Genomic DNA, 23,445 nt, shown 5'->3' on the forward strand with positions numbered 1-23,445 from the left:
CTCTGTTTGTGGGAGGAAATCATGCACGCGGTCCTCAGTGGAGAGGACGCATCGCTGAAGGACGGTCGAGTCCCCGACTGGTTCTGGCGCAGATACATGTGCAAATAAATGTGCAATTGCATTTACCCTCGAGAATGCAACATTCAGTCAGTGGAGTGTTCCGGTCCAGTTAGGAGGAGAAGTTGTGGAGGAAAAGGCGTGTGCTCGTGTGGGGACGGGTAATTGCTCGGGCCCAGAGGAAGTGAGGCAAAGGAAGGAGAGAGAGATACAAAGAGCGTGTGATGCCGCCGCCGGCCCAGCAGGCGTCCAAAGAAACCCCCCGTGGCTCCTTCACACACTCTCAGGTCAGATTCACTTTGTCCAGGCATCAGTGGAGAGACTCCAGCCGTCTGAACTTCGGGTCTTCCTGCACCGGCCCATTTTAATCAAACCACAGCAATTGCGGGAAGTCCAAACGAGGCCCAACTTTGCCGCCGTCCTGCTTTTGTTACATTCCGCTCACTCGCGAGCGCCTGAGCGGTTTAATCTCTGCGGAGCGAGTCTCCGATCAAGCAGCGGCGGTGGGAGGACACAACACCTGCTCAACGCGCTGCAACAACAGCCGATCACTGTGGCAAACTCCACCAAATACAACGGAGGCTTTGTTGACGCCACAAAACACCATTGTATTGAAGGAGCATGTTTGACACGTGGGGTGGAAAAAAAAAGTAAAATTAGCAGCAAAGCAAACAAACAGCTGGTACAGATGTTGTGTCCAGAGTGAAAAACGTGGGTTTGCACCGACTGTAACACAACTTTACTCACTCCTCTCTCCGTGTAGGATCTGCATAGCGTAGGCGTGTTGTTTGCACTGATTCATGCTTCTGTTCAAAACAGAAAACCGATATCGCTGCGCTTTTATTAAGAGCGAGGGAGAAACCGACTCAGGTGAGATGCACGCGAATCGACAAACCGCGTCAAACAAAGAATCTCTCCCGGCGAAGCACCAACCTTTGCGTCCCGTTTGATGCCGTCTCCCGCGTTTGATCGGCCCGACATGAAACAACACAAACACATTGAACAATAAAACAGGCACTTGAAAGCAGCGATATAGTCAAAGACTGGGGACAGATTGAGTGGCAGCTTTTTAGCTCTTTGAGGCCCCTGGTGTCTTGCTGGGCAGCAAGCTGACGTCTCCTCACTTTGTCTCAGATGTGACGCTGCTGTGATTGCGACAACGGCTCTGACCTTGACATCACACGCCCGCCTTTTAGGAAACGCAGGTCGATCGCTGTGTCACGACGCTCGACTGAAGAGACATTATCATTGCACGGACCTCTGTGGGAAAACATCTTCATTCCCCACAACACGAAGGCGTCGGGAGGTGACGGTTGTGCATCCCGAGGCCTTCGATTGTGCTGGAAAACACGCTGGTCTCCTTGTTTTACCTCATATTCATATTCAAGAAACGGAACGATGCCATTAAAAAGCAGGACGGGTCCAAATATGGTGTAGGTGGAGTGGGAGAGCATCCCAGTGTCGTCTCCAGCATCTCATCCACACGAACAAAAGGAAAAGAGGAGAAGGCTTGAACTAGTAGTGTTTTATTCATCTTTATGTAAATCCAGTCATTTACGGTTGCCTTAACAAATCAGGAATCAAGTGTGTCAACATCTACTGTAGCAAAGAAGAAAGTGCATGTGGGGATTAAAAAAAAAGATGAGAAACAGAAAGAGGCCAAGGGAGAAACTCTCCACTGGTTTGTCTACAAACGCTGAGAAGGTTGAAATCAAGGTGTTTTTAATTGTCTGAATGTCTATATGCCGTGGAGAGTGTGCACTTCTGCTTAAAGTCTAAGCTCGGTAAGTTACGGTTCATATCTACGTCACACGGCGTGGAGGCTGAGCCCGGAGCGGCGTCACGCCATAGATAATACATGCCCGCGGGCATTAGCATGTTCAAACGTACACAGCAGAAGTTCTAGCGGATAGATGAAACATGAGCGACTCGCATCTACCAACATTTACTCGCTCCGGCGTCTTCACTACACCACTAAGGAAGAGGAACCCTCCACTGCATCGCTACGTAGCTAATGTCACAGGTATATGCGCTTCAAAAACTCCCACACAGTATGTATTTATACATAGACGTATACATCAGCTCAGCCAGGTGGTGACAGAGGTAACAGCTACAGTATAATCTACTTATTAACCTCATTTACCTCTCGTTATGGTGGTTTGTTGTTATTATTCTAATAATAGGACCCCGTGTTTCCGGGTGAAGGTGATGTCAGTGGTGAATCTGTGTGTGGCAACATCATGCAGTTTCACCTTTACATCCACTAGTGAACAAGCACTAGAATCTGTGCCGGTTGCCAGGATTTTGACTGAAACTGGCCTGAACCTTTTTGTCCGTATCGACAATTTGTTTCAATCACAGCAAACGGGCTCAGTTCTCCAAAACCAAGTCAACAAACGCAAAACACACGTCCACGATGCCGTCGAAACCGGGCCGCACATCCAGGACAAGGGAGAGGAATATTCTACTAATTAGGCAAAATAAACACCACACGCTTCTGGAGTCTGGAGCGGTGGCGGTTCAGGTGCTTTGCAGGCTGAAGTGGTCACATGTGCTCACTCTGTGCGCTTCGACGGGGCCGCGGAGCTCAGTCTGGAGGAAGTAAACACTTCAGTGCACTGGGAGCGAAGGTTGGGGCGTGAAACCTCTTTTATTAAAGAGCACTTTGCTGAATGTATTACAATTAATGATGCGCAGACCTCCTCCACAGGTACCTTTACCGTCTCTCCATCCGAGCTGACGTGGGGCTTTTAAAATGCGTTTTGTGTTCATCTGACTACTGAATGACCCACTCACAGGAAATATTAAATAACATGTTGGTGCATTTTGCACCAAAGTAAACTATTTAGTCGAAGCGCTGCTCAAAGGAAGTACAATGTATTGTTGGATGTAACGTAATGCTGCGTTGATTGGGCTGCAAATATTGTGTATGAGCATCTGTACACTCATAATACACACAAAAAAGGGGCCTGTATGAGTGTGTGTGTGTGTGTGTGTTAGATAAAGAGTCAGCAGTAGCTACGACGCGGTGGAAGTGTTGGGGCTCCAGCCCATTTGATAAGCTCTCTCCAGGGTTCTCTTGCAGTCCTGCATCACCGTACTGAAGACGATGTGAGGGTACTGGACCACCAGCCTCTCCACCGTCTCCTCGTTCACCTGCAACACACACACAGGTAAAGACCACATGGTTGGTTTTACCTTAATTACGATTAATTACAGTCTGATGATACAAGTTGATTAAAGCCAAATATTTGTGTATATAATAGAAAAAGGCATCAGCAGTAAAAACAGAATCATGGTGGAAATGTTAATAAATGCAGATTCTTTAGGAGTTAAGAGCTATTTAAATTCCTCCAGCTGTCAGTGCACGTCCACATGATGCCTCATTACAAAAATCGGACACCGTCTGAACCGCTCCCGCCGTGTTAGGAGGGCTGGGTTCCAGACTAATGGAAAGTACAGGCAGCTCCTTAAACGCAGACAGACTATGGCAATGGGTTCAACACCAAAAGACAGCTGAGCTCACCGGGCTAATGAGGCCTTCATGTTCTCAGAGGACTAAAAAGACAAGCAGCTAAAAGCCACTCCGGCACTTCTTTGCCAGTCGAACACCCTGTCAGAGCATCACTGGGAGCCAAGAGTGAGAAAGCCAAGGAATCTGACAAAGAGCAGAGGCAGCGTAACCCTGGAGACCCGGAGGGGTTAACCGCAACCCACCCAGAACCGACCCCCGATCGCCCGCCCGCCCGCCCGCCGGCGAGCGTGACACTTTCCAGGGGAAGCCATGTATAAACACTCACAGACATGTTGAGCACACAGTCGTCCGTTGTTGCCAAAACAGCGACAAAGTGCTTCACGCTTTTCCCGGAGCTCGGCGAGCGAGGGCCCTTTGGTTTCGCCGCGTTCTGGAAGAAGACGCTCGAGCGAGGAAAGCAGCAGAAAGCAATCGGGCAAGCATATTTGCTCGGACGAAGGAGCCCCCGAGGCCCCCTGGGTCACGGAGGGAGGCTGCAAACCCTGCACGGCACCAGTGGATCCAATAAGACTAAAAGGCAACAACAGCCTGTTAGCGTTTCCGCCCGGTGCCAAAGACGCGCCGAGCTGGAGTTCGGCTGCTCGATGCCAACACACAGAGGCTCAAGGGCCTCTTTCAGCACTCGCTTCAGTTTTTAAAGCAGGGAGAGAATAAAATGAAATAAAACCAAGGTCGCCGGGTCAAGTCTTTCTTATTTTGGTGTCTTTTTGTTTTTCTGATCAGAGAGAACTGTGAGAGTAAATGCCCAAAGGTTGTCTCCCTCCAGTCAAGAGGGAGACAAAAGAGACAGGCTTTTAAATGTGATATAATACTGTTAAACCACGAGCGCTGAAAAGGCGCATTAAATCACAACAATGGAGATGAGAAGTCTTTCATTGCTTTAATCAATGGTAGATTAGCAAAGCGATGCATTAACCAAACAGCCTGAGGAAGCCGCCCTAAATAAGTCACCTTATTATGATGAAATAATGCGAGCACTCCATCTGTCAGAGCGCTTTAAAAGCCTGCTGGAACACAACATAGCTCTGCTCAGATCAGAGGCCCCGCTTGTTGAGTTTTTACACTTTTGTGCAAAAATACAGCACATGCTGGGCTTCATTGTCACTGTCTGAAGCCGCAGGCCATTGTGGTCGCCCTCCACCTTTTTTTTTTTTTTTTTTTGGTCAAACACCTGCAGCGTGGCAACAACGCTGGCCACAGGTCGACCGGAGCAGCAGCACAACAGCAGCTCAACCCAAACCTCAGAAAGTACAGCAGAGAGAAGCTTAGTTTGTTATGACATATGGATGAGCCTCATTAGCACATGAAATGACAAAGCCCTGATTGCCTTCATAACATATTATGGTATATTCTTGAAAAGAGAGTGAAACATCCCCCAGCTCGTTAATCAGGGCTTAATTACAATTAAAACAGATCTAAAGAATAGACCTGTCACAGCGATGGGAGGCCGTAACATTCATTAATGCTAATTTAGTGAAGCTGCACTTGCTGAACAAACACAACACAAACAAAATGGCTCCCAATCAAAGCGCTGAATCACCTCCTAATTGCTGGTTGAGGCGACGCTAAATGTTTAAGGTGCAACAAGATGACGGTGAGGGGACGCGGAGGACTCGGTGACGCTGACCTGCCGTCACATGCAACACTCAAACACACTCAAATCACTGGATTTCACACACCTTTCCATGAAACGTGATGACGCGATTTGAACGGAATTAAAGTCTGACTATTTTTTAACACAGAAAAAAAAATCGCCCCGTTCTGGTCTGCAACTGTAAAAACAACAGCTTCACTCGGGTTCCCACCGTTCACAGCTTCAGTCCCTGTTTCCCAGACTCGCGTGCCCTTTGCACGGCGCGCTGGTACGCTGAATGAGAAGCGATGACATCACCACACCTGCATGGTATTTGCGGATCAGAGCTGATGGTAGATACGAAGGTCGGGCCCGTTCGAACCCGGCTCAGAGACGGGAAGGTCCTCTGGTTGCTGCACACGTGCTGCCGACTATTTCAAACCAGTGATTCACCAGTTTGACTCAAATTTGTTACTGGGAGAAACTGTGTTATTCTATTTCTCAGCAGTAAGTGTAAAAACACACTATGAACGCACTGGAGCTTCAGGAAACATGGGTTTTGGTTATATAAGCCTAATTGGGAATGTTTTGTTGTTGGTTTTTTCCCTCTACTATAAAGAATCCAGTCTGCTGTGCTGTGCAACCCCCCTTTGATACCTGCTGCCAAGCCTGTAGGAGATCCATACGATAGAGCAGATCGCTACCCGCTGGTGATTCTAATCTTTGAGAAGCATCTGGGAGCGCAGCCACAGTTATCTGGAGCGAGGCCTGTACTTATGATATTTTCCCCCATTTTAACTTCAAAGATGCCGTCCTGTAGATCTGAGTGTGGCGTAATGCAGGCTGACGGGTAATGTGCCATTGTTAGTTTCTATGAGGGTGAGTGAGGGACGGCGGGCAGACAAAAAGATGCATGTCCGATATGCAGTTAAACAAGAAAAAAAAAAAAAGAAAAAGCACCTTTTATTCGTGACTAGCTCTCGGATAGAGTTGTGAGAGCTCTGCATGGGACAGACCAAAGCTCCCCCGGCCGACCCCTGCTCCGTCTCCAAACGCTCTTAACACACGGCCATTTTTTAAGGCTGATCCTCTGATGCAAATGCACTCTATCACCACATAAAATATACATTTAGCACAACGCGGGGCCTCCCCCCGGTAAGCAGCGCAGTAAAGCATGTCGTAAATATGACTAATGCTGCCGCTGCTCAACATGCTCAGTGGGAAAAAAAGGAACGGGCTCGTAAATCGATAATCAGATACACAAACACGAAGGCGCGCAGCGTCGGAGGCCGACGTGGCGCGAACACCCTCCGACCAATCAGCGGGCGGGAGATTTTCAGAAATACGAGGCAAAATAATAGCTACATATGTTGGGCTGCCACTCAGGATGAATGAATTAAAACCCAGTGTGCACTGTATGGTACGTAACAGCTAGACAGCGAAAAGGCAATAAAACACTGGCTGCTGATACTGAACAGCTTCAAAATGAATTTACATGCAGATGGAGGAAAACAGTATGTTCAGTGGTTCTTCTTTTTTCAATAACAAAACGATCTATTCCTTCTTATTTCCTCTGTGTTTTATTAAACTTAACACAGCTTTGCAGAGGGTTTTTTTGTCCTGCGTCGCCTCCCGCCCATGTGGCAGCCATTGAACGTTCCAGGCCCATAAAGAGAGACAAATATTCCCCGTTGCCTGTCTACTCCCATGTACAGAGTGTATCAGTCAACCAGTAAATACATTTGGGGTAAATGTTTAAAAAGCCTGTTTAGGCAGCAGAAGAATGCCGTGCATCAGGTCTTAGTAAAAGGCAGCTTAAACAAGTCTGCCTTTAAACAGGCCAGATTTATGGCGGCCCTTTAACTGCCCAGAGGAAAAGCCCCCGTTGTAAAGTTTCTAAATGAGTCACAGGACGACTGAGAGATTGTTCTCTGTCCCCAATAATGACGAGGAGAAGGAAGAGAGGGACGCGAGGAAATAGCTTTCAGGAGACAGAAACTCAATTTGAGGGATTCGCTTTTTCTAAATCAGCCATCGAGCCAGAAGCGTGAGGATCTACTGCGCCTCACTGGGGGAAAGCCTGAGTAGAACTTTGAGGGTTTGTCGTCCCAAAGCCGAGCGGGCCCTTGCCCGCGATCTGCCGCGCGTGGCTTCGAATGTGCTTCGAGAAAAAACAGGCAGTGCTCGCGACAACTCAGGTCTGGTGCGACTCACGCGCCCTCATCCCTGCACAGCGTCAGACAGCGGCAGAAGTGGGAAACACACACACACACACACACACACACACACACACACACACACACACTGAACGGGGTCAAAGAAAGAGGCTCCAGAGGCCGGCTTCGTAATCCCGCACTACATCACGCGTGACAAAGGTAGAGGAATGTGGACGAGGCTCGGCCCAGTGCTGCTCTCCGCTGCGGCCCTCTTATCTCTGCAGACGCCAGGAAAACATTCCATAACTCAAGACGCTGCCGACAATTTATTTGTTAGCCTAAGCAGAGAAAACACAGTAAAACACTGCCACAGCTACAAAAGGCCGATTAAAAGGGGAAACGCGGTGACACTGCTGGCATGCGGCATCCGCGAACCCCGCGAGCAGGTTATACGCCTCCCGACTCGGGACGCGACCAATCCCGAACCATCGGCTTCAATAGGAAACCTAAGTCTAATCTGCTATTAATCAAATGTATAGTTCTTTACGGTATTTAATTCTATGAAACCTTATTAAACGCGAGCACAGAAAGGTCAACGACAGCGACGCTGCCGCTTTGTCTTCAGGAGGTAATAAGGTGGATGCTCACATCCGACACACACGCCTCCAGAAAGTGTAGGAAGGAATTCCAGAGCGGCTTACTGGAGGTCAGACGCAGGCAGGATTCCTTAAAGATAATGAAACAGAGCCACTGTGTTAATTTCTCTGCCTGGCATGAGTCCCTTGTTCTTGTGGAATGAATGGCGAGCGGAGACCCCGTCCGTCCGGAGGACGGCGTGACGCCAAACGCACAGCGGATGAATTGGATTCGTGGTGCTGTCAAAGTGACAAACGTAATGGACCTCTGCTGCAGAAACACGGTGTGACTCCTCTGGATTGTGGGTTAAGTCTGAATAATCAAACGGGGCCACGCGAGGGCTGGGATTCAAGCTCCTCAAACACGGGGTGCGGGTATTTCGCCCTGTCTGCACGGCTCTCGTTCAATGACAGCCGGGATCGGCTCCGGCGCCGGCGCGACCCTGACGGCGACGAGCTGCGCATAACGGATGGACGGAAGCAAAAACCCATTCAGTGGCTCCCGAATGTCCTAGTGACGACGAAGCCGGCCGTCAGGACAGAATTTACCAAGCTCATCTGTGTATTAACTTCGCACTGGGATGACATTAGGTAAGGAGAGCCACAGTTAAACAGCTAATTCATCACCAAACACTGCGCCTGCAGGCGAAAACTGGCCTGTGACCAACTGCTGCCTCTCAAAGTCTGGGAGGAAGAGTAAAAAAACTGCTTTTGCCTAAAAACATCAGGTCTGGCAACCCTGCACATCCAGGCCACACGGGGTCAGGTCCGCTGTGCGTCCATGACTCCACCAGATCGCGCTGACCTCCGTTGTAATGAGTAAACAGCAGCGGATGGGGAGGGGGGGGGGGGGGGGGCGAGGGGGTGAGGCTGAAAGACAAACGGGGGGGGGGGGGGGGGGGGGGGGCAACTTGGATGGACTAATTGAATGAAGAAAAGACGCGGGCAGCATGTGGAATCCAAACAACCTTGGCTGTCCTTGTTGGAAAAGGGTGAGTGACGGAGCAACGCGGGGACAAACAGGAGGGAAAGGGAGCGGAGCAGGTGAGCGGTTCGCGAGTGGCTGCGTCCAGGTTTCTGCTGAAGGGCAATTCTCAGATTCCCTTCAGACGCTCGGTGAACTCTGTCAGTGTCTCACTTCATTTCGCCTTCTCTCCTTCACTGTCCCTTGCTCCTGCCCTTTAGAAACAAGATGAAGGGATGATCAGGAGGCGGCTTCGGTTAAGACCGCCAATCAATACGGCCCCTCTGTGTGGGATGAGGCTCCAAGATTACACTGAAAATCACAAATGGCAAATGACTCTTTCAAAGCACTTTCTTTGAGCATCCAAGTCGGACCGAAGCTGGGAAAATGGGAGCCAGCGTCGCTGTGGCGCGCCTCTCAGCCCTGATCCTGCGCTCGCGGTGTCTCTCTCCTAAATCCCTCCCGCTTTAGGAGCCTTTAAACTAAGGATCCCCACCGCTTATAATAACAACACTCATCAAAGAAAGTTTTGCTCCAGCCCCCAAGTCTCATTTCCTAAACGAGAGTTAAAACGCTTCCTAACTCCTCACAATACGTCACCTTTGTTTTCCTCCCTCCGAACCTCCGGGCCCCTAACAATTAGACCCTTGTTTATGTCTGCAAATTGCCGTGCCGTGCCTATCTGTGGACGGTCCCCAGCAGCTGGATGCACCGGTGGAGCGGCCATATTGATTTGGATGTCGGGCCTTTTAACAAGGTCCGTCCGGCCGCTCTATCAGAGGGCGCAGCAGTGCTCATACGTGTTCCCTGAATGTCGCTCCTCCTGAGTGGAGCTAATGGGAGCACGCTGCAAAACTGCTTACACAAAACACTTTTTGGGGCCACTCGTGACGGGAATAGTCATCTCTCTCCACCCGCCCTTCGCTCTATTGTTTCCCCTTTATCTAATTTGACTCCTGCTTTCTTCTGGTTTCTATCGTACCTTAAATCACTTTTTCATTCGCCTGTTTTTTTCCTCAAGGCCACCCCTCATTTTATTTTCCATTCTGCTCCCTCATCTCCTCCATTACTGTGATAACTCGTACTTTCCCCACCAGCTATCCCTGAAGGGGCCAGTAGCAGTCAATGTCATTATTTTCCTAGTCCAGCTTCATGCTGACTGTGTGAGTTCGCTTCCTTCTCTGTTTCACAACCTGGACTGCCCATTTGTTTTCACCCTAATGAAGTAGTGGAAAAGAGGAGCGAGGGGGGGTTGGGGGGTGCAGATGAGAAGAGAGGAGAGGGAGGACGTGCAAAAGATGCGGGGGGAAACGAACGGAGGACAGAGATGGAGGAAAGAGGGGAAGAGGCACATGTGCGAAAGCTGAGAAAACGTCTGGAAAGAAAACATTCCACCAAGATCAAAATCCCCAAAGTGATACATCAACAATGAACGAGTGTCTGAGGAGGCCCATTACAGAAAACAGCGACTTAACACGTTTAGGAGACATATGAAAACACTGTCAAGATAAGGAGTGGCCTGAGTTACACAACACAGTGCAGCACACAACAGCGTTGGTGCACAAATCAATAGAGCTTAGTGCCGGACTCCCGACCCCGCGACTGGACACTTCATGTCCAAAAAGCTATAAATATTCCCGCGTCAGCGTTTGGGGAATGTGCACCGGCTTGGCATGTTTATGTGTGTTTGCGTTGCTGCCCAGCGCGTGCACCACAATGCTATCGCCAGCGCTGTGGATTTCAGCACTCCGCAAGCAAAGCCTGGATTAAAACATAATGTGCCATTGTGTTGGTGGACGTGTAGAAAGATGAATTCCTCCCACAGAGAAGACCTAACATTTAACAGCAGACTCGCCGGGGAGCCGGGCTCCGCTGTGACACACGCACTGACACATCCAGCACCGCCAAGCAGAAAGGATCCCTTTTAGTTTTTCCTTCTTCTTCTTCTCTTTTTCTCAGAAGATTAAGGCACGTTTTTTTTTCCCTTGACTCTTTCAGCCGAAACACTTCAAAAGACTGGCACAGTGTCACAGCTGAAAGAGGACAAAATGAATCGATTTGATTATTTTGGGGCGTGCGTGGATCAATGGCATTCTTTCCCCGTGTCCCAATGGGGTCGCGCGGCCCCGAGGGGCGTAATCATCGGAGGCAGGCGGAGCGCGCCATTCGGCCGGGCCTGGAGGGGTTCTGACTTCAATGCTCCATTATGAGCCGTGTTAACGCCAAATAACATGAATTCCTCTTGGTGAACGCGCACTGTAAAACAGACATGTCGCCTTTCAGCGCGTACAAACACACCGAGACACAAAGGAAATCCTTCAGACACATGTGGAGGGAAGGGGGAAAAAGTGCGCACATTCCATGTCATTACGCTCGTATGTGGCTCGGCTACTGAAAGGAGAGTCCAAATAAGAAAACACTGTGATCGGTGCCGCGCTGAACCTGTGTGCGCAGTAAAAAAAAAAAAAAAAAACTCATATCAGTCCAAATGGCAGTCGACATACAATTCAGGCTCGCTGGCAGAAAAATGTATACGGCACGGAAGCACATTTGTATAAACTGTGACGGGGAAATCGATCCTTCACACTGCTTCACTTGAGGAGAGCCAGCTGGATCCTGTTAACAGTTCTTAAATGAGTTCTACAAGTCCTGTGAAATTCAGGGAATCTGCGACGCTCAAACTCCCCCAGCTTTGACAATCGCGAACTAATTCGCGCGGGCCGCGAGCCCGCTGGATCGTCTGCGCCGCACTGTGTGTCAAGGTTATCGCAAGACTGACAGGACCCGCTCCGAAACCCGAGCCGGGCATCAGCGAGCGCGAGGGGGGACACGGGGGAAAACGGGAGGGGGCGAAACCGTATTTATTTTAAATAGCCGAACGTAGAATGTAAAAGTTACCTGAGCGTCTGTGGGACAGACAGGATGACGAGGTTACGAATGGCTGAACGGGAGCTTTGTTTGTTATTCAGAACTTTGCGCTCGGCTAGTTTTTTCAGCCCGTGGCAGTTATTTGTACTAAATTCCTGCCATATACACATCCTGGACCGAGAACTAAGCAAAGTCCTTGTAAGGGAAATATTAACTTTGAGATATTTGCAATACGTCTAAAACACTGTCAACAGGGCTCTCAGAAGGAATGAATGTCTGCCGAAGCCGACCTCACTGAGTAAATGTATATAACCATTTATTCTGGCAAAGCAAACACTCATAGGAAGCATGCAAAGCCAATTATTGCAGGTTCAGGAAGTGTCCATGAAGCACTTTGCTGTAACATGTTGTCCTGGTCAGAGGTTGGCTCCATGTAAATATTAAGACGGATGGTGAAGCGTGTAGATTCTGGGGCTGAACTAAATGTGCTGAAGCAGTTAAGATAAATCTATCGAGCCCCATCGAGTGTAGGAAACTGCTTCACTGAATAAGTACTGCTGACCTCATACGATGATCTCTCACGTCGTCACATGAAGGAAAAGACGGAGCGATGCACCGAAAGGCGCAGCTGCATCTTATCTTGCGCGATAGTGAATTAAACGGGACGAGCCGTGACGGCGAAACCGAGTGCGTTTGTCAACATAAATAAGGAAACGCCGGAGCCCAGAGAATTCTGAACTTAAGTAATTTGCACAAGACTTTCATTATGCGAGAACCTCGTGGAGCTGAGTTATCCTCCAGCTTCCGCGTGTTCCCAGAACCGCATTAACTGCCAGAGATGAGATTAGTTTGCCCTGAGATTGAATTGGACATGCCTGCGGATGATGCACAAACAGGGCACGAGGCACTGCAGCTCCAGGCGGAAGCGTCCACAGGCAAAAACACTGACTCCACTCCCTCAGGAGGCGCTGCGTGCGACGCTTGGTACGAGGCAGAAACACGCCAGGCGTTTCAGCGAGCGGCGGTCGGGGCTGAAGGTGCCGCCAAGCCGCGCTTTTATGACATGATGCAGTGTGTAATTTGATCCTTTTCTCAGCGTCCGAGTGGCGGCACCGCCTCGGACGCAGAACGCGTCTGCATGATAATGGAAAAGTTGCAGCCAAGTGCGAAGGCAGAGCGGCACCGGTGTTGAACGCCGGCGACCGAGCGCTCCCACGAGGCCGGAGGACGAGACGAGTGGGAGGCGAGGCCGAGCCGGAGCCTGGGGCCGAGTCCTGGATGAGCAGCGCTCCCCCGGCGCGTCCGCCGTCACCTCTTTAACTCCTTAACTGGCTTTGTAGCGCTCGCTCTGGCCGTGACCTTGGTAATAACGAGCTATTTGTTAGTATTTGTTTGCCCCCGAGCGAAGCCGCTGCCTCTCTCTGCCTCCCTCCCTCTCTCTCTCTCGCTCGCTCGTCCTCAGCGCTGACCACGGGTTCCGGACTGAAACTCCGTCTCTTGCCTAACGAAACGAAAAAACAATAACAACGTGGGAAAAAAAAAAAAAAAAAAAAAGCAAAGCGGCTGCCGTGGGCTGCTCTGCCCACACAGGCCGGACCGAGCCTCGCCGGTCCTCCGTGCTCATTTGCAATGCTAAACACAATTTTAGGGCGAGAAAGAGAAAAGACAGAGAAACGGGTGAAGGGGCCAAGCATGCAGTGAATTAATGCTGTGATTCAGCGCCGGTAATGTGCCCGACCTTGGAAACTGTCAAACTCTTCTCTCTGCTCGATTCACACTCCATTACAACTCTAATAGCACCAATTACTGCTTTATTTATCTATGTCATCCCCAAATTCCCCCTTCAGAGGAGAGAGCGAATAATTATTTATCTTTCCATCCTGCGAGCTACATCATGTGTGCGAATATCGCCTCAGAAGAGGGACGGACGGATAAATGGAGTTAGTTTAGTTGTTGGGAGGGCCGGCGCGTGAAAGCACATGTTGTGAGGCGAAAGTAGGACAAATTGTTATTCCAGTGCAGATGTGGGTCACTCCCGAGCAGATTTTTATTAGCGTGGCTGTAGATATTGATTGTCGGGTCAGCGAGTCAGAGAGGCAGGGTGAAACTAAATGAAAATGGAATCTAAGTGATCACCTCCCATGTAATGCGGTTACTCTTTATTACTCCTAGATAAATATGATAGATGCACGTTCGCGTCCGCAATAATGTGATGCGAGTGCATCGCTTCATCGCCGGGACCTTACGTACGGGGTCGGCGGCGGACCCTCGTACGTTTTAATTTTATTAGGGTATAAATAGATAAATATGACACGCTGGTGTTCTTGTCACACCTAATGATCTCTGGGCGGCGTTTTTATCAGAGAAATCCATAGAGGGCGAAGTGGAGGCCGCGACGTGCAGCTAGAGCTGATGTTATAATGAGGAAATAAAAGTGATGAGTTTCTAACTTGGTGGAGGCCGCGACCGTATACTGGAGGTCTACAGCTCTACCGCCTCCGAGGCTGCAGCCAGCTGTTGCGTGTCCCAGCCTCGCCCCGGCCTCAGCCCACTCGCGTCCGGCCCACGGGTCCCACGCGAGGAGGACATATGGAGCGGTGGGCGGAGGTGCCGCCGCGGCGCTACGACTGCGTGAGGCAGCTCGAAGTGGGCTGAGGAGAGGATGATGTCATCACGTCACTTCAGTTATCAGCCAGTCAGCATCCTTCAGGCGTACTGGGTACGGGAAGGAGTGGCCCAGTTACGCCACGCGATCCATCAGACGTGTTTGGGGGATTATCTGCACACAACTTTACAATGACCGACTATCCATTATACTGACATACTATTATTACTATTGTTCTGTTCGACGTGGGAACGGCTGCACATCACTGAGCAACACTACTATAAAGTAAGATTACAACGGAAGGCTATACTGTAAAACGTGACATATTTATATTGACAAATAAATCACCACGTCCTGCAATTTTAGTGTCCATGCACATCGTTTGTCACCACCTCATAAATCTGACGGAACGCAAAACGATCGTTTGTTTTTCAAACGCTTCCGTGGATGCACGCGAAATTGGAACCTCACCGGTCTGAATGGAGGCAAACCTGCCAAGGTTTTCCTGAATAAGCTTGTAGTGCGCGCGCTGCAGCTGAGCGCAGCGATGACGGGCAGGCGAAGTGGGCGGGGCCTGTCTTACCTTGTCGCATCTCATGAGGCCCAGGTAGCGCAGGGACTTGCTGCTCTGAGCGATCTGCGTGGCTCCCTGGTCTGTGATGTCCTTACACCAGCCGGCGTCCACCGTCTCTATGGTGCTGCTGTACTGGCCTATGGCTATCAGAGCTGCGGGAGGAAGAAGAGGTGTTAGTCCGACAGCCTTTCTCATGCAAATGCGGCGCCGTCCGTCGTCCTCCCACGGAGACGCACTGAGGGAAGCGTGGATGAAATCGGGGCCACTCATCTGGCCAGTTGTGACACATAGTCCCTGATGTTTACACAGCACCTTGAAAGTCTGCACGCACGCACACACACACGCACGCACACATGCACGCACGCACGCACACACGCACACACACACACACACACACACACACACACACACACACACACACACACACACACACACACACACACACACACACACACACACACACACACACACACACACACACACACGCTTACGCAGACTACTGCAGGACTCATCTATTAGAGAACTGGCATGAGTCACAGCACTGAAAGGCAATGACACCATGCCAGGGTAAAGTGTGACGCCAGGGCATGATTTCATTTTGCTTTCTGCGTGTGTGTGTGTGTGTGTGTGTGTGTGTGTGTGTGTGTGTGTGTGTGTGTGTGTGTGTGTGTGTGTTTACTGTTGCCAGGGGTAAAGACAGAGCGAGTATCTACCAAAACATCTGTCCGCGTGTGTGGGGGCTTTGTTCAAACTTCGCATACCGTCACACGCCCGAGATGTTCTTTTTGATACCGCTTTAATTTATGTTAGAGCAAAAAACCAATGAGAACGTGCAGCTGACACCATCTCCTGTACTCTCAACAGGTCAAATGAAGACGGCGCGCGTCGCATTAACATGCGCGCATTCGCGGCCACCTCCCTCATCCGTCTCCGGCTCGTCAGTGGCTGGAGGAGCCCGCGCTCCAGCGGTCGATTGATAGGGCTGCTCGGTGATCGATTGGCAGGACCTGGGCTTTGTTCTCCATTCTCTCACAACCGCCGCTAATGAGACTGGGAAGGGAGGAGGCGGAGCGAGGGACGAGAAAAAGATGAAAGGAGGAGGGTAAAGACAGAGGAAGCCTTTGACAGCACCTTCAAATAGTTACTTAGCCCTGATGTTGTTTCCTCATTCGCAGAAATCCATTTTCACTCCTAACTTTGTTTTTTTCAGTAAGCTACTTGGAGACTTTGTCCTCTGAGGAGGGAAACGCGGACTTGTTTTCGTGCCCTCTTCCCTTTTTCAGGTCTATCACAAGCAATCTTCAAAATACCTCCACATATTATGGTATTAAATAACACACAATGGGCACATTGATTGTTGCTGCACGCTGGGTAGGACTTGCTGAGAGTGTATAGGGGTGTGGGCTTACACTCTGCAGCGAGAGCCTGTTCCCACAGGAGAAGGGAAATGAATAATCTCATGCTTTTTGAATCAACTGCACATTTTTAAACCCTCTTTCCTCCTGCCCAGCTGGAGCTATGTAATGTGTACACACACACACACACACACACACACACACACACACACACACACACACACACACACACACACACACACACACACACACACACACACACACACACACACACACACACACACACACACTGATCTTGAGTACAGTATGAAACATATGTAAAATATAGCTTTGGGCACTTGGACTTCTCCACATGTGGTTCTTTTTGTGCTCAAGCATGCTCTTGGATGCCATGTATAATAGCATATTATGGCTAAACAGGCAGTAACACGGCTTTGAAGCTGCAGTGTGTTTCATGTAAAGCGGCACCGTGGGGAAGAGGCTCCAGCTGGCCAGATGGACGGCCGGCACACAAGTAGCCACGCTGCGTCTCCACCAGCCGCGACCCGAGCGGCCGCTCCAACCGACGGCGGCACCAGCGGGTTCGTGCGGAACTGGACGTCGCGGGTGAATGGCAGCTCCTCATCCTGATCCCGTTCACATCTGTTCACTGGGTTCACACACAGCAACACAGCCCCGCTATGCAACGGAGGTGTTCTCTGAAGAACCAAGACTGCTCGAATTCACCCTCTCTAACTCTCCCCCTCCTTCAGGTCTGCTTAAACCTGACGCAGTCAGAGGATGGAAGCAGACGGGTGCCTACAACAGCGAATGCAACTCAATACGTTGTCCATGCATTTCCTACACTCACAAACGCCGCAGTCTGAATTGCTGTGGACAGACTCCACACCGCTTTATAAAGGAAACATATGGCAGTTTGAGATACTGTAGCTGCAAGGAGCGAGAGGGAGCAAATACCAATAAGCATCATTTTGTTACACTCTTAAGTTAGTAAAATGCAGCAGTCAGATAATGATTCTGGCACAAGGAGAGTCAGGAGACTGTAAACCTCCAGACAAATAGAATCAGTGGCTTCTTATTCAAAGAAGAGGAGCTCCCAGTCTCTGTGTTATTAAGGTTGTGCTCAAGTATCAATTCAAACATTCATTAAGATGCGTTTCATTTATGTTGACATCATGCCGCACGCTTAATGGTCACACAAACAAAATAAAAGCAACATGACATCTCTCACATCGTTTCTTATCGATATTTCTATTATTTGACATCTACATCACCAAAAAAATTAGGAAAGGTTTTCAAAAACCTTTAACTGGTGTTGCAGAAGGAAGCAAAGGAGCAGGAAATTGTCTTTCCTGACTGATAATGATTTTCTGTCTGAGAAATAGATGAAGCGATATGCAAGAGAAGTTAAGGTGAAAAAGAGGTGAAGAGTCAGAGGAGAAAAGAGGGAAAATCCCATTCTGGCAGCAAGAGCTGTGACTGAGTGGTGACTACACACTCACAGACGGTAATGAGGACACCCTCTGCTGCCCTGCCTGAAAATGGCTTTAGGATCTGGCTGCTGTGTGTGTGTGTGTGTGTGTGTGTGTGTGTGTGTGTGTGTGTGTGTGTGTGTGTGTGTGTGTGTGTGTGTGTGTGTGTGTGTGTTTAGTGTGAAAAGAAGCAGAGAGAAACCAAGAGTGACCTTAAATTCTGCATATCATTCATGTTGACCATGGCGCATCTACCAGGTCGGTCTGTTGGGAATAAAACGCCGCAGCCAAACAAGAAGCAGGTGGAAGACTGAAAAACCCAAAGGTGCGTTTTATTTCAGCATCTCCTGGGATTTGTTCATGGCAAACACTCAAGAAATCCATCCACAGACCAATAAAAGCCGCCTCGTGGACCATTTGGAGCCCGAATCCTCACAAAACGTTCTCCACTCCTGCCCAAACACCTGTGAACTCTACCTGTGAACAGCAAAGCTCTTCCCGGTGTTTCATTAACCTCTGCATTATCTCCATAAGCTTTGCGCTCCCATATCAGTCTCAGACGCCATAAATACCGGACTCATCCCAGCACGGGGGCGGTTCCAGGCGCTCCTGACGGCAGGTCAGCACTTGGTCGACCCTGCGACGACCGCAACGTGAGAAGACCCCCTCCTTGATCCGCTTATTGTCCTATCTCTGCTCCCGACCCTGAGACCCGGGGTTAAGCATCTGTTACGCTTATTAGATATTCACTTATTACATTCTCCTAAATGATGCGGGCCATTACTGCCGTCTTATCCCTGCGCAGCCGTCCCCCGGCCTGTCTGCGGAAACCCTACACTCCATACTTCAGCCGCTGATGAAGACGGAGCGCCCGCGAGCAGCGCACGCGAGGGCCGACGCCGCGCAGCAACGGCGGCGAGGCCTCGTTAGGGCTGATGTACTGCAGAGAGCGCAGCTGTCATGTCCAGTGCAGCGGACCTGAACTCGGCCCTTTGTGCTGCGCTGGAAAACTCGGCCCCGGCAGAGCCCAGAACCCAGAGCCCAGAGCCCAGAAGCCAGAAGCCAGAAGCCAGAAGCCAGAACTCAGAGCCCAGAAGCCAGAAGCCAGAAGCCAGAAGCCAGAACTCAGAGCCCAGAACCCAGAACTCAGAGCCCAGAAGCCAGAAGCCAGAAGCCAGAAGCCAGAACTCAGAGCCCAGAACCCAGAACTCAGAGCCCAGAACCCAGAGCCCAGGGACCAGAGCCCAGAACTCAGAGCCCAAGAGTCCAGAACCCAGAACTCAGAGCCCAGAGCCCAGAACCCAGAGCCCAGAACCCAGAACCCAGAACTCAGAGCCCAGAACCCAGAACCCAGAACTCAGAGCCCAGAAGCCAGAAGCCAGAAGCCAGAAGCCAGAACTCAGAGCCCAGAACCCAGAACTCAGAGCCCAGAAGCCAGAGCCCAGAAGCCAGAACCCAGAGCCCAGAAGCCAGAACCCAGAGCCCAGAACTCAGAGCCCAGAACCCAGAGCCCAGAAGCCAGAACCCAGAGCCCAGAACCCAGAGCCCAGAGCCCAGAGCCCAGAACCCAGAGCCCAGAGCCCAGAGCCCAGAACCCAGAACTCAGAGCCCAGAGCCCAGAGCCCAGAGCCCAGAAGCCAGAACCCAGAGCCCAGAGCCCAGAGCCCAAAACCCAGAACGAAAAACGCTTTTCACTTTGCGTTCTTTTGAGCTGCCGAAGCTGCAAGAAACACAAAGTCCCATTTTTTTAGGACGTTATCACAATCTGTTATTTTTTATTCTCCCTGCTTCGTCGCTCTGGCTCCGTGTTGGCATGGAGTCAGATCTGTTATTCCTGTATCTCTTTAACCTCCCTAAAAAGCAAGGCTTGCGCGTTGCCAGTATGATAATAAATGTCTGGCTAAACTTTAAATATCTGTTGATATATTAGAGAGGGTGTCACCAATTAGTGAGCAGGCCTACTTTGTGCCACCATTTGATTTTTATGCACTTCTGGCACTAATGTGATGAATCCCATCATGTTTCATTAGATTTACACACTTTAATTGTTGCATTAGCCGCTGCAGACATTCTTGTCTGATTATCTTAGCCGCAAAATGTTCTCAACGCACCCATAAAATGTGCATAAACTTTAGTCCGGACCTGTTTCCACTCCACCCACTTCTAATCATAACCATGCAAAGTTTGTTTTGAATGAGCAAAGGCATGAAGGTTTTGATGGCTGTGCTTTGTTCTGTGCTCCGTTCTCTATAGAAGCACATGCATTTACGCATGCATGTGACCTCATGTGGGCTTAACATGGAAACCTGCCTTACATTCACGAGCAGGTGACTCTGACTCCTGTCTAACAGCCGAGCAGAACGCTGATGAACACACTCTGCTCATCTTTAAAGCGGCCCAAACGGGCTGAGGTCACACGGATGTGACCCAAAACCAGGAGAAGCCGCTGCAGCACACGAGCAGGAAGTAAAAAGATGGAGAATGAAAACAACTTTATCAAATGAATGTCAAAACCTAAAGCCCGGCGCTCGCATTTCGGAATATGCAGATGCAAAAAGAGCAGCGAGGAGGAGAACATAAGAGGCAGGAGGTTTTATGATTTGACATTCTTTGCCCTGACATTTCGGGCAAATGCAATCAAAGACCACGGGGAACTGAAAGGAGCCAGGCACAGTCGAGAGAGAGAGGAGGAACAGATTGAGTGTGACACCGGAGGGAGGGGGAGCACTTTATGGTGGGACATGCTCGATCTGGGAAATTAATTAGCCAGAGGGCAGGGTCTGAGGCGGCGCGCCTGCTTGTTTGTGCGAGCACCGAGGGCACAGGCGTTTCCCCAATCAGCTCGTGATCTGATGTAAACCAGCTGGCGCATACCATGTGGGGGCAGCGCGTGCGCTTGTTCGGCTTCCAGGGCTCTTCTGAGGACACGTAAGGGAGAGATAGAGATAAGAACAGAGGTAATCAGCCGAAATGGCTCAAACGTTCGAACGGCGGAGACTGAACAACAACAAAAACTGTTGTGAGGGTTTATGGTCCAGCGTCTGAAAATAATACACCTAAACACACACACACACACACACACACACACACACACACACAAACACACACACACACACACACGGAGGCTGTTTTACTAGCTGATGTGTGATAACCTTGTGGATGGGATGTGAAGTTTGAAGTGGAAAGGAAGATTGGAAAGGTGAGTGAGTGACAGCGAGGCAGAGAGGGAGTGATAGAGAGGAAGAGTGATGGGCAAGGACAGATAGACTGAGTGAAGGGGCGATAAGGAGAGATGGAGCTATCACAGAGGTGACCTACAACAGGCCTCCTTTCACCACTCGCCACCACCACACACACACACACACACACACACACACACACACACACACACACTGGGCTTCACTCATTCAACATAAACCTCTCAGAGCGCCATCGTGGTTCAGCATATACATGGGAGCCAAAGTGGTCATCATTAGATCCCACCCTCCCATTATTGTAACCAGTCTTCCTGTTAAGGGTGGCGGGTGGGGGGGCACGTCCTGGACAGTAACAGCACCGACACACAGACTGTACGGGCAACTTAGAGGCACTATTTAGGCTCATGAACGGTCTGTGGACTGTGGGAGGCAGCTGGAGCCCCACAGTGGGCACCTGGGCCACAGCTGGACGACACGTGGGGTTCTGCGATGCCGACGCAGCCACAGCCCGACACGGTCCGGTGCCGTTTGCGTCCCCACATCGCGCCGTGGCCCACTCGCCGTCATTACAGACTTCGATATCACAAAACGCTCCACACAACAAAGAGCGGCTGTAATTCCAGTCTTTTCACAGTGGTTCTGTCACAACTGCGATGTGTTAATTATGTTCTCTGCTCTTCAGCGTCGCCGGCAGTTTCGTGTTTCTGATTATGAGGGATTTCTTCAGTTTGTTTACTGCTACGGATAAATTAAACTCCCCCTTCTGATGCGAACGCGCCGCGGCCGCGTTGAGCGCACGAGACTGAAGCGGAAGCGTCACGTTTCATATCAAGGAAACGGACTGCGGTAAGTAAACACACGCGCAGACGGAGGTTCCCATGGTCGTCAGCAGTAAAAGCAGGATATTAAGCTCTATTTCAAACCAACAGCACCTCTGCGCCCGCGCACCTGTCCTTCGGGGACATTAATCCCCGCATTTCCTCGCTCTCGCCCTTCCTTCCGTACGCCGTCGACTCCTCTGGATCGCGTAGAACCGCTCTCTAATTCTGCCATCACAGACGGAGGGGCGTGAAGCTCAACGGCCTCAATTTGAAAGGAGAAGGTGGGAGAGGAGCTGAAGAGGAAGGAGGAGCGCAGGCAGACAGTATTCTAGTCACCGAGCCGCATGTTGCATGTGTCTGACTGGAATTAATGTAGCGTAGCAATAGTTATGGCTTTGGTTATGGATTATGGCTAATCCTTTAGCATAGGGAGCAGGTCTTAAAGGTAATTACATGCTACTATTGGATCCAGAGCCCAGAAATGGGCCTCTCTTACATCACGCTTATTAGGATCCAGAAGAAAACTGGCTGCTCTTACGCAGCGCTTAGCGAACATAATCTTAATGCTATTTAAACTTGTTTGGGAGGTAAAAGACCATTGTTGAGGGGATCTCAGCCGGTCCCGGTTTGTCTCGGAAGGAGGAAATTTGTAACAAACGTGCCCTCTGCGATCGTGAAATTAGTAATCGAGAAACAAACAGGGTTGAGCCCGTTCGGCGCTCCGTTCCCACAAAATGTTGACAGGAAGACGACGACGTCCGCGACGCTCTTTTTTTTTTTTCTTGTTATTTAAGTCGTGCCCACACTTTCTTCTCTTTCCTTCCTCTGAACGGCCGACACGCAGAACATACCCAGTGCCACCAAGTCTGTTTCTGGGCCTTATCTCTGGCCTTTAACAGTCCACTCAGCCCGGTTTGACCCAGCGGGAATCATTAACCAGACACACACTTCCTCCGCCCCGGCGAAACCCGAACAGTTCTCACAAGACAGCGTGCGGCTGCGGTGGTTTCCGCTGAGCGTAAATTAGGACTGTACTCAGCCTGAAACGAGCCTAAAACAAATGACCCAGCGCCAATTAGGTGCAGGACAATTAGGGAAGCAGACCGTTGATGGCAGCGGACCCGCCCCAGGCGTGAGTGACGCCGGCTCCTGCCCTGAAGGAGCCACAGAGTGGACTCCACTGTGCAGGAGTGGGTCCTGTACACTTAAACCTGGGTCGAGAAACTAGGGCGTGTTTCAATGAGTTTGATCTTTATTCATGTGTTTTTATAAATGCTCCTAATGGCTCGTGAGTCTGTAACAGCGTTCACTCAGGTCTCACCAAGCGCTCCTTAGTGGTGTTTTCTGATCGATACCTGGCCGTAACTCAAGTCACGCGTGGGCCGGCGCTAATGCTAACGCAAACGCACAAACACGCGCGGACGTGTATATTTTCATGAGCTCAGTGTTTCCGATCGATACCTGGCTGCAGATCAAACACCTTCCTCGCTTTACGGCGAACCTTTCCTCGGACCCGTTCCACGCGCACACGCTGTAACTCACGTCCCGCTCCAGACCGCTGCTTTGACTGCGACTATGAATTTGATAAGTGCCCTTAAATGCAAAAGGACAGTTTGAGAACCTGGCTCCGCGC

General features: G+C 50.3%; 1 protein-coding gene across 2 annotated transcripts in view; it reads right to left on the reverse strand.

Annotated features, from left to right (window-relative positions):
• Positions 1-1,567: 1,567 nt before the first annotated feature.
• fbxl17 (F-box and leucine-rich repeat protein 17) overlaps positions 1,568-23,445 on the reverse strand; it is a 155,293-nt gene continuing 133,415 nt past the window's right edge. For both annotated transcript variants that reach the window (XM_029163185.3, XM_029163184.3), the window contains exons 10-11: positions 14,977-15,119; positions 1,568-3,213 (exon numbers count right to left, since the gene is read on the reverse strand). In XM_029163185.3, the coding sequence (XP_029019018.1) occupies positions 3,076-3,213; positions 14,977-15,119 (281 nt within the window). In that variant the 3' untranslated portion in view covers positions 1,568-3,075. The remainder of the gene's footprint in view (positions 3,214-14,976; positions 15,120-23,445) is intronic.

Source organism: Betta splendens, chromosome 9 (assembly GCF_900634795.4).
Source record: "Betta splendens chromosome 9, fBetSpl5.4, whole genome shotgun sequence".
Classification (NCBI taxonomy): Eukaryota; Metazoa; Chordata; class Actinopteri; order Anabantiformes; family Osphronemidae; genus Betta; species Betta splendens.